General features: G+C 37.5%; 1 protein-coding gene across 1 annotated transcript in view; it reads left to right on the plus strand.

Moving 5' to 3' along the window:
• The first annotated feature begins 1,231 nt into the window (after positions 1–1,231).
• CFAP44 (cilia and flagella associated protein 44) overlaps positions 1,232–12,075 on the plus strand; it is a 42,637-nt gene continuing 31,793 nt past the window's right edge. The window contains exons 1-11 of the mRNA XM_054827260.1: positions 1,232–1,292; positions 2,177–2,348; positions 3,392–3,554; positions 4,573–4,675; positions 4,994–5,210; positions 6,743–6,857; positions 7,346–7,510; positions 8,769–8,924; positions 9,528–9,575; positions 10,643–10,742; positions 11,979–12,073. Of these exons, the coding sequence (XP_054683235.1) occupies positions 1,235–1,292; positions 2,177–2,348; positions 3,392–3,554; positions 4,573–4,675; positions 4,994–5,210; positions 6,743–6,857; positions 7,346–7,510; positions 8,769–8,924; positions 9,528–9,575; positions 10,643–10,742; positions 11,979–12,073 (1,392 nt within the window). The 5' untranslated portion in view covers positions 1,232–1,234. The remainder of the gene's footprint in view (positions 1,293–2,176; positions 2,349–3,391; positions 3,555–4,572; positions 4,676–4,993; positions 5,211–6,742; positions 6,858–7,345; positions 7,511–8,768; positions 8,925–9,527; positions 9,576–10,642; positions 10,743–11,978; positions 12,074–12,075) is intronic.

Raw genomic sequence — 12,075 nt, forward strand, 5'->3', positions numbered from 1 at the left:
TTCTTAAAGAATAATCTCTCTGGTTTCTCCATTCGAGATATTAGATAATCTCAGAATATCTATCTCCCGATATTTTTGTGAAGTTCACCAGAAAGGTGGAGGAATAGCCTCGTTGTCTCAAAAACAAATTCCCCCCCCAGTATATTAAAGAGAAACCCAAAACATGTAAATCTCTCTTCAGCTTCCCGTGTTACACAATACTTAGTCTTTCTATAGCAATGTACCCAGAGCCCGGCGTCCTAAAACCTGAACCAATGAATTCAGCCTACAAATTAGGACATAGCTTTGGGCTATCCATATTTGTAGTGTACAGGCAGAACAAAAATATTATATTTGGGAATCTCAGAGCATTTGAGAGGAAATGAAAATGGTCTAAAAGGCAGATGAACGCAAAAATACTAAAAGTTCCTCTTCACTACCACCAGGTAAAGAGGATGTGCCATCTTTTCCACGAGAACAGGAGGGAACCGATGAGAAGCCAGTGGAAGGTGCACAGGCAGATCACAACGGTGTCCGTGAGTATTTCCCACTGTTATACAGTGATTTCAATATTGAACCTACAGTAGCTTCTGGTTTCTCCCACCACTCACCCCTTCCTTGCTAGTGTGTGTTTATCCTCAGTTGCAACTCTTGGTGTTTCCAAATTTCATTTTGACTCTGGTCAAGGATGTGAAATTCTGGGCTGACCACTGTGTCTGCAGTTCCCGCTGTCCTTCAGCCCACAAAGTCCCCTGAAAATTTTTGCTGCTTAGACCTGTATCTGTAGCTAGTACTGCTATCAATTTATTAACTCTGCCAGTCTCTTTCAGTTAGAAACCTGTATTTCTCTTTTTAACACCGTTTTCATCTTGAAATGCCTGTCCAGTGTCTATTTCAGATGTTCTGCATGTCATCTAACACACTAGATCTAGGTAGCATGGATAACAAAATCTACTAGTGAGTCTGCTGTGGAACTTTGGAAGGATTGATCTTCCTATTATACATTTTGCCTGTTATAGGATGTGTTTCTTTCCTTCCTCTAAGTTTTAAATTATGTTTTTTTGAAAGCAAACTTCTTGCTAAACAGCAGGAAATTCATTGCTGGGCAGAAGGGATTTTTTTACTACTACAGAACTATGTATTTATTTAACATGGCATGTATGAGCAAATTACTCAAAGGAATTCATACCTAAGAGAGTAATCCCAATTGTCTTTTGCAGAAGAAAACAAAACTAGTCTTCCAAAGGAATCGCCAATGGCAGAGGAACTGGAGGAGGAAGTGGAGCAAGTGGAATCAGACACTGAGAACATTGGTGAGCACTGCTTTCCACTGAGGAGATGTTGGCATGACCTAAAAATCCCAGTACTTTCTAGTTTTCATTTTTTCACTGTTATTATTATGAACAACATCTCAGACCACTGCCATCAAGTTACAGTTATTGAGTTTCTCTGCACCCTTTCAGTTGGCTTACCTTGTGTACTTCATTTTGCTCTTTCCCATGGCTCGTCCTGACCCCTTTGGTTGGTTTTCATAAACACCTTGGAGAGAAAAAATCAAGACAAGGTGAAAAGCTCATGAAATAGGTAATAGGGATTTGATCTGAGATATCAAACTGAAAAGTACTTTTAACAAGTGCTTATGACTAGTTGGAAATTGACAGTATTCTGCATTACAGTGCAGTGAAGAACTACACTGGGTAACGCATCAGCAGAATACCTTTTTGAGGACAATGGTGTCTTATGGTGGTCTGTTGTATGTGGTTTTACTAATTGTTTTGTATAATGATGTGCATTCAATAGCTACCGAAAAGAGACACTTTAAACTTTATTTGGTTTCTAAAGCCGAGGCCTAAACATCAGGGAAAGCTGAACTGAACTACTTCACTAAGTCTTGAGTTTTAAAATCAATGTTTTTAGAACTATTTCAAAATTTTTGTTCTTTCAATTCTTCAGTTTTGAATATTCACAGTAAAGTTTTTTTAAAGCCTGAGGGAGGACTTGTTACAGGTTGTTCCAGGACAAGTTGTTACTGACACATGGCACCTCTGTTTTGAGCTGTGGAGTGTCTATTACTCTGTTGACAGAGGCAAGGAATGTGTGAATCCTTCCCTTTTGCAATTAGGTGCAAATACCAGCAGGGAGCCTAAAATTTATGGTAAATATAAATTTCCTTTATGTTCCCACTTCTGAGATGCAGAAGGTGATTTGGAAGAGCAAGATAATAATGAAGTACCCTCGGAGGCACAAAAAAGGCCTGAAGAAGTAGAAAAGAAAATCTCGGACACTTTCTTCTATAACTATGAAGATATATATTCACGGCCATTTGTCACTGAAGACTCTGGGATACCAATTAACCTTCTTACTCTTAAGTATCCTTTCTGTTGAGGCTGTGCAAATTTAAAGCTAAGGATATTTAATATATATTCTTAAGATTGTACTTGTCTAATTTTGAGTAGCCTATGTAGCACTAGTGGGATACCTTTGGTTGAGAAACAGATAAGAATCCTGACCAGTTATGGTTCTGGGTGAATTTCATCTTAACTGTTGTCTTAAGCTCACAAACATTTCTTACTGGGCATAATTCTTACTGTTATAAGTATTCTTGTAGAACTTGATCATGGGCAAGTTAATGTGACCAGGTGGAAGACTAGCATAAGAATACCTACCGCAAAGCTCTCCCTTTCTGTGTAGCCACACTGGTGCTCCCCAAGAAGCTGAGGAGAGGGCAGGAGAAGAGCAGCTGTGTACCTCATACTTCCTCACGGAACTGCTAAGCGAGAAGCAGGGAAGAAACCAGGTAGATTTGTAGCCTGGTGCTCAGAAGATCTAAACTGGTAGAATGAAGGAAGTGATGCCCGTCAGTTAAGAGCTACAAAGAGTCCTTTGCTAGGTACGGTCACCTATGATATGTGACTTTCACAAGGGCTGGTGGTTTTCTCTGCAGACACAGTCAAGTTGCTGTTGAAGACTGGATTTTCCCTTCTCTACATCTGCCTGTAAACATTTAAGAAGTGACCTTGAGCACTTCCTTGGTTTGATCTTTTGTCTGTAGAACAGTTCCTAGTAATCTGATGCACATCTCTTACATTTTGTTTGGAAAGAGAACACGGATAGAGTATGAATTCCTTGCAGCCCCACAGGATCCAGCAAAGGCAAGAGGTGTTGCCCTGAAGTGGAGATGAAAGGATGGAATATGAATTTTAGAAGATCTTCACTTGTGCCTTCTCCTCAGTTATAGAGGCTTGGTATATTTTACCTTCACTGTATACCAAACAAAACTATATCCTACCATCAGGCTTTTAGTCACCAGATTCAATATTCCCATTTCAGTTTTGATTTAAGTGTTTCTATCCACTTAGTAATCTTTTCTAGAAGCCAGTGTCAAATCTTTTCCTTATTGAACTGTTCTCAGACATTCTTTTGGATATGACTGCACCAGAAGTGTAAACCTGCTGCTGATGGATAGCCAAACACTGATGTATATAGCAGGCAACCAAGTGGTGCTCCTGGATCTGAAAACTAAATCTCAAAATTATCTCCGGAGCAGCAGTGGTGGTGGAATTGGGTTTATCACGGTATGGCTTTTGTTTCGTGTTTTAGGATGTTAGTCACTTTCTAGAAGTGAAATGTTCACTTGGTTGCCTTATGGGAGATTTCTACAGCCGCACATGCGTATACATAAGAAAGTGTGGTATTGATTAGGGGGATGTATGGACCATGCAGCATGGGCTACTCAGCCTGTCAACATAACTGGCAGAGGACAAATATCTGCATACCTAAGTCCCAGGCTCAGGTACCTTAAAGGACTGACAGGTGCCAGCTGAGTTTAATTTTTAGAACTAGTACATTCTTATTTCAGCTCATATCAACTTTTTTCTTTTTGAACACTCATCTCTCCTAGTCACAGCTGATATTAGTATAGTGTTTTACTTGCAGTTAAAACTTAGAAAATCAAGTTCCTAGATAAATGAAGAGAAAAAGTATCTGGTTTCACTCTAGTAAGCTCCTACCAAGAGCTTGGACTCTCAAACGCTTCCTCTGGATTTGCAGCACCTTACCCTGTCAAAGGCTCTGCCATCTCTCAGTTGTACTCCACATGAGCAAGGATTTCAGAATACCAGCCTCAGACTGTTCTGCTCCTTTGTAAGCAGCCTTTTCTGGGGAATCATGGTACATCTTTATCTCTTCAGAACAATGTCATTCAGGATGGCTTTTCTGCTACTGAAGTAGATGGCGGTTGCTGACACAAATGCTACTCATGGGAAGATCAGCTAGTGGGTTGAGTGAGGTAGGAATAGTAAAAGAATTCATGATAAAGCAAATTATTTCACAGTTTGTCATGGTTCTGCATTATATGTGCAATATACCGTTTTGTGTGCGTAATGATTTTACCATTTTGCGTGCACAGTAGCTTCATTCTGATATTGAGCAATAGATTGGCAGTTGTTCAGAATAAACACACAGAAAAATCCAACCCAGTATTTATGGCAATATCTTTTGACTAATGAGTGAGTAAATACGATATGTCAGTAACTAACAGGATAGAGACAAAGGTGTCATTACAGCATGCAATGGGATTTTTGCTTTTTCAAGGTACACCCTACTAAGCAGTACTTTGCAGTAGGAGAAAAAGGAAAGAAGCCAAACCTCATAATCTACGATTATCCTTCACTGAGGCCCTACAGAATACTGCGAGGTAGTGTAAAAAGTTCTATTTTCATTTTACACAAATGGACCAGTGTTTATAGATTCCAGCAGATGGAATAGTGGGTCATTTTAGAAGTTTAGAAGAAAATACAATTTTTTGGTCCTTCAAAGCAAAATAAAACCCACCAGTTTCAAGCTTTTTCATTATTCCATGGGAGGAAATTTTTATTTAGTAGAAATAGTCAACTGAGAGCTATTACCTAGTGAAAAAAATAATTGCAGTGAAAGTTGAGCTCCTAAGTAGATTTCCTATTGTTTCTTCCTCTCTTCTGTGTGTCTGTGTATTGCGGCTTATATGTTTCCTCAGGTGGAACAGAGGAAGCCTATGTTTTTGGTGATTTCAACAATGCTGGCACTTTGCTGGCCAGTGTTGGGAGCAGCCCTGACTACATGCTGACTATCTGGGACTGGAAACAAGAAAAGATTGTGTTGAGGTCAAAAGCTTTTTCACAGGATGTTTACAAGGTCACATTTTCTGCTGATAATGAAGAGCAACTGACCACATCTGGAGCAGGACATATCAAGTAGGTTTACTGATTAGGATTAATACATATCACCTCTATAGTCGTAGTATGTAGAAGATGACTAACAGGAATGTATCATTAGCAAACATGGAGCAATGAGGAATGCTATTTTACTTGGCCATTACAATTACAAAAATGAGAAAGTTCAAGTCCTTCAGCCAGTCAGCCCAGTCTTTTAACATCTTTGTGCAAAAAGGATGATGCTTGATGTTGAATGGCAGTACCACTGGCTCCATTCTTGTAATTTCAACAAGCATTGGGGAGAATTAATAAAAAATATTTATATATACATATCTTCTAGCTGGTAACATAGCATGCATGCCTCCTGTGCCTCCTGGGCTTTCTACCTTTGATTTCTCAAACTCATCTGCTGTTTGGGCAGCCATTAGAACTGGTTGCCAAGTCATGGATCAGAAACCCTCTGATACCACCAAAAGCCTGCACGGAAGCCTTACAAAATATATGCTTCCATACACTCCCTTCTCTGGTAAGTTTGTGGATCCATTTGTATTAAAAAATAAACCATAACTTTAAGCTCTTTGGGACAGGGATTAGCTTTGTGTTCTGTATTTATCCAGTGTTCAATGTTAATACAGCAGAGACTTAAGATATGACTTATATGCTATTGTAATAGAAATTATACCTTTCAAATCATAACCCATCTGAAGTTTCTTTGCATTTTAACAGAGGAATCAGATCAAAATCTGAGATTTGCTCTATAGTTTGGTTGCAAGATGGGTCTGAAAAAGCAAATGACTACTTAGACTTAGAATGTATATGGTTTAGAATACATTATTTATGGAAATTGACTAAACAAAATCACTTATAAACTTTCTTTTTAGCTAAAATACTATGAATAAAATCTGACATAGCTTTTATAACATGATAAACATGACCTTTCATCCAGATGTGGTCTCAAATTCCACTTTCCAACACCTGTCTTAAATGTAATGTCTCCTGCGTGCACAGTGATCCATCCCTAATTGCAGTAGATGTTAATTTTTCTGTAATGCAGTAATTTAAAGTTATGTTTTATACTGTTAAAAATATAATAATCAAATAAGAATGAAGATCTAGGATAAAACCTTTGGCTCAGTGAGATTTTATAGTCAAGCTCAAGTCCATGGGGGTACTTGGATGAAATTCAGTAAAGACCTTAGTCCCTTGGATTTACAAAGTTGAGCATCATACACTGAAGACAGGAAGAGTAAAATAGGTATCCCTAACTATGAGTATTGGTTGTAGCTGGAAAGATGTAGCTATGCATTTTAAATAGCACTTTAATCTTCATTCTACCCATTCCAAATCCTTTTCCTAGCTTTTTCATAGGGGTAGTATAGGGAAATGTTTGTGTAGTTACAAAGCTTTATCTCATTTTAAAAAGAAAAACCCAAGGTCTCCTGTGACGAAGAATAAATGAACAGCCTTTACCTCAGAGGTGTCCCTGGTAAGATTATGACAATGTCTGAGAGAGACTGAAGAGTGTGTTTAGGAAATGGTGTGTCAGAGAGTGATGTTTTATCTATACTCAGGTTCTGGAAGATGGCTCTCACATTCACTGGTCTCAAGTTACAAGGAGCTTTGGGCAGGTTTGGAAAAACAGCAGTCACCGACATTATAGGTTATGTGGAGCTGCCTGATGGGAAGGTAAGTAAGAAAAAGTTTAACTGATTTTATGTTCCCTCTCAGGTTTTGATATAAAGTCTCCTGAGTAGGTTGGAGAGTTACTATTTGCTTCAAAGTGATTTGAATTAGACCCTCAATGCACTGCTCTGATAAGCTAATATTGACATTAATTTGCCCAAAACCTGGCTTGCTTTATAATAATTGAAAAGTCCAGTTAGTATTGTAATTCCCACACAAAAGATCTCTGTTGGCTTAGAGCTGAGGATCCTGTAAAGAAATGCAAAGACTGTTAGCTCTAGTCTTTAACCGTTTCAGTGCACATAAATTATGTCACATTGCTAAAAAGTTGAATCTTTTCACCCTTTACACTTTCTCTTGCAAATATCTGTACATTGCTATTGATTTAACGTTTTCATGGAAGGAAGCCACAAATGTTAACCAGATTCATGCCAATATTTCTGCATGGTGAACTGCAGGTGCTTATGTGCTTATCTTCATTTGCATTGAAGGTTATCTCAGGGACTGAGTGGGGCAACTTGCTGCTTTGGGAAGGGGGCCTCATTAAAGTAGAGCTCTGTCGAGCTGGACACAAGCCGTGTCACAGTGGCCCCATCAGCCAGTTAGTTCTGGATGAAGGAGAACTTGTCACTGTTGGAAAAGATGGCTTCATTCGGGTGAGTTTTTCTTCTGCTCTGCTTTTAGGTGTGCAAATTTGTGGTCAGCAGGTAAATGTTACATATTTTCTTTACCAGGGCTTATTTATGGAGGCAATTTTGCAGTGCATTTTCTTTCTGAAAGTGGATTTTTAGAACAAACAGTATCAGAGCACATCTCCACAGTGTATATGTTTGAATCGGATAGTGTTCACGCAACATCTCTATTTAATAGTGGTAAATAAATCACCTTTTATTCTAGTAAATCAAAATAATTTTCAGTGATTCTCTAACAGCTTTGTTCTTGCCTGCATTCTAACATTTTTTTTTTCCTGTGTAGTTTTGGTTAGTCTTTATAATTTCCAGACCGATTAATACATTTGGTGTTATTTCAAAGGATAAACTACAGCAATATTTGAAATTAATTTTCTGAGTATTTTAAAGCTTGCATTATTAATGTTAAAATGACATAGAAATTAACTAGCATCTCAGAGATACATATGTTGAAATAGAGGAACAATTAACAGAAAAAGCATCCTGAAGTTAACATATAATTCTATAAATTAAGGTCAAAAAGTTTTCCTCATCCATATCACCAGTTTCTGATCTCACCTGTCAATTACCAAGGATTTTGCAGTCTTGTTTGCCTGCTCTTTAAGGGAAGACATGATGTGTCTTCTGCTGATGTGTGAAAGACGCAGATAATCAATGGGAAGCTGACTGTTAAACACAGTGGTGGGTTTCGAACACCCTGGAGTGGTTTTTCTGTTGTTGTTTTTGTTGTGTTTTATAAATTGATATATCCCATTAGGAAAATTTACTTGGTTATAAGGGTGCCAACTGATGTCAGGTCGTTATCGCACAGAGTAGAACATGGATGTGTTAGATTTCCCGTTCTTTCTTTTGTGTTGCCTCAGTATGTGCAATGCTGAGAGCAGGCAGATATCACTTACTCTATATAGTTCTGAGGCTGACATGTATAGCTCTGCTAGTGTTCGGGCTGAATTTAGGCTACTGTTGTTTTGGAACTGGATGGAGAACTTTTACATATACTTTGCATTGTACCCAAATGTATCACATAGTAGTTGCTGATTGTCACTGTTCTAGGTTACATTCAAAGCAGTGAGGCAGATATGACAAGTTTCATACTCTGCGTGTAGAATCTACACTTTACTGGTTTCTTATAATTTTGAATTTCCATATTAATTGTGTATGAAAACATAACCTGGCCTTATAAAAAACTATTGTTTTTTATTTTAATGCTTCCAATGCCATGAAGGTGTGGAACTTCGAGACAATAGATGCTGCTGATTCTGTGGATGACACAGGGTTACTGGAGGTAGAGCCTATGAATGAACTTCATGTTGGCAGGAATGTCAGTCTGAGTTTCATGTCAAAAGTTCATGACTGTGGACAGCCTGTTTGGTACGCTCAGGTAAGATACACTCAGGTACATGCATCTCTTGGAGAAACACAAAATGAGGGAGGTGATGTTAAGTAACATCAGGAGTCCATTACAAATCAGTACATTTCTCTTTGGTAGAATTCAATCTTCTTCTGGTAATACATATAATCTTCTTTCAAACACTGGAACAGGCTTCCTAGAGAGTTGGTCGGTGCCCCAAGCCTGTCAGTGTTTAAGAGGCATTTGGACAATGCCCTTAACACGCTTTAACTTTTGGACAGCCCTGAAGTGGTCGGGCAGTCGGACTAAATGATCGTTGTAGGTCCCTTCCAGCTGTTCTATTCTATGCTGTTCTATTCTATGCTGTTCTACATTTTTCGTATATAGTAACATGTGAGAGACTGACTTTCAGAGCTAGAACTGCATAGGAATAGGAGAATGTCAAAAGGTATTGTCCAAGTTCTGTTATCCATAACTGATGGATAGGACTGATAGGACCAACATCACCACATTCAGTTATTTCAGTTTCACAATGATGATAATTAAGGAATTTTTAAGGAGTCACTGTGGGCAGTTTTATTTCCAAATGGAGTTTAAAAATATTCAAGTCACTTGTTTTTTTTTCTTCTTCAGGATACCAATGGAGCAATCTGGAAGCTGGATCTGACTTTTTCAAATATGGTAGGTTTGTTTTGTTTTTCTTTCTTCTGGTTTCTTCCTTTGCAATAACTATTCCTTTAACTATACTGGATACATCTCAATGAAATTTGTGTTTTATGAAGCTGCACAGTTGAAAATTTTAGCATTGAAACAGATTTTTTTTTTTCCTTAAAAATTTATTTTCATAATGTTATTGATTATAATAATTGTGCAGGATTATAAAAAATAATTTGATTTTTGATTTCTGAAATTTTGGCTGCTGAGTTCCAGTTACCTTAAAGAAATTTTACTGTCATATACTGGTAATAAAAGTTGTATGGATGCAGGAAATGAGTTCAAGGAGTATTGATATATCCTATCTTGATAAGTGTTTGAAACAATCCTTACTGTTGTCTCTAAATGACATAAAGAACTAAGAAAAACAAAGAGAAGATGAAATGCACTTCACAGGTTTTATTCTACTGGTTACTAGTGTTACTGCTGGAGATGTTTTTGATGGAGAAATAGATGACCCAGTTAAAATGGGGACATTTAATTTTTGCTCCCAAACATATTAAAGTAAATGGGAACAATCCCTTTGAGTGGAGTAAAGTTCTGTGGCAGAAGGTAAAATTATGTTCCAAGAATTTTATGGTAAACAAAAGATGTACAAAACACACTTTAAAAACTAATTTAAAAAATGTATAGCAAACCCTAGAATTCCTTGGATGATCAAATGATTTCCCAGGCAGCATAAGCCCTAGGCTTAAGAGCATTTTCTTTGCCTTCAGAGCACCAGCTCTTTGTTAAAAATACTAATTCCAAGCCTGAAACCACTTAATGAAAGGCATTCCCCTCTATTTTCACATAGAGAGTGTTGGAATTTTAAATGAACTTAATGTTCTTACGCTAATTTTGCTCATGATCTTATGAATATTTAGATAAAAAGAAAGGAAATTGCATATAGGTACCTCATGCATGCCAAATTTCGTTCACACAAACAACACCTGTCTAGATTTTTCACGTTCACTGTAGGTATGGCTGGTAATACCTTGTAAATGCAGCTACAGAATGTAGCAGAATTTCTGTTCTTCTGTTTTGCACTGCAGACCCATGATCCAGAATGCCTGTTTACCTTTCACTCTGGAAGGATTGAAGCCATGAGTGTCTCTCCTACTACATACCTTATGGCCACCACTGCTCTTGATCGTAAGTACACTATTCCTTTCTTTTCATACCACCGTAGTTGTTTTTGAAGAGCAATGATGCTTTGTTTCGAACTATTCTGTTTTGAACTTAGTTGTGTATTTCCTTTTGAAAAGTCAGTTTACAGACAATTGTTATTCCAGGGACAGTTTTAATAGTTAAGACAAATCATTAATGTTTTGAAATAATGCATTAAGACTGCTTCATCTTAAAAGCCTGGGATTTTAACGAGAGAAGTTTTTAATGGGAAACTTTGTAAATTCTGTTTGTTCTGAAGGAATGGCTGAAAAGATGAGATGTTTGGTTTGAATAACAGCACTTGTATTCAAGGCTCTCGATCAATAAGTGTTGGGATTTTTGTTCTGTAAGGAATCACATACATGTCTAGCATTGTGTAAGTTATTGTGAATATTAATATTTGTGGCTTTCTTAGAAAATGCAATAACTATTATGGTCTCAACAACAGCTAACATGTAATTACAGACATATTTATTTAACTTATATAAATATTGCAGTTTAGGCCTCTGAGTTAGCCATATCATGATTTGAAAGAAGAACCACTGGCCAGAACATTAACAATGTCATTGACACTTCTCAGAAAATGCTACAAGGTCTTTAACTCAATTCTTGTCAACAGTATCTTGCAATTTGTCTGTGTTATACAATGCACATGCTCTTCTAGCCTGAAGACAAACTCCTACCAGTTGAGCAAATGACACTTAGGATATATGCCAGCTGGAATGGAATTTTATGCAGATCAATATGTGTGTCTACAAATCTGTTAATTTCACCTCTGGTGAAACTGGCTTTTCTTTGGACAATCTCCAATTTTCATCCATTTAAATATTTTCTACCCTAGGCAATCCCAAGTAATAGCTTATCCTTCCTATGCTGTCAGTACAGACTTTCTTTATGATATGCTACAGTTGTGTGATTACTTGAAAATTACACATGGTGGTCAGCATGGGACTTCTTATTACAGCCCTCAGCCCCAACAACTCTAGGGAGCATGTAAGTTAGAGTGAAGAAAGCTTATGTTTTGTTCATGAGCACCATGCTAGCTGTAGTATTCTGTAACCATCAGTCATGTCTTTCCAGGTGGGCATTTGATACTCAAAGAGAAAAATTAATAACATTCTATCCAGCTTTTAATTCAAATAAATAGACATTTCTCCATAAATCTTAAAATGTAAGTGACATTGCAAGAAATAAATTCTTACTGTCTTCCTTTCCACACAGGGTCAGTGCGTATCTATGATTTCATCAGCAACAGTCAACTGATTGAAATTAAGTTTAAACAAGGAGGAACAGCACTGACGTGGGCACCTCGCGTTGT

This window comes from Grus americana, chromosome 1 (assembly GCF_028858705.1).
Source record: "Grus americana isolate bGruAme1 chromosome 1, bGruAme1.mat, whole genome shotgun sequence".
Taxonomy (NCBI): domain Eukaryota; kingdom Metazoa; phylum Chordata; class Aves; order Gruiformes; family Gruidae; genus Grus; species Grus americana.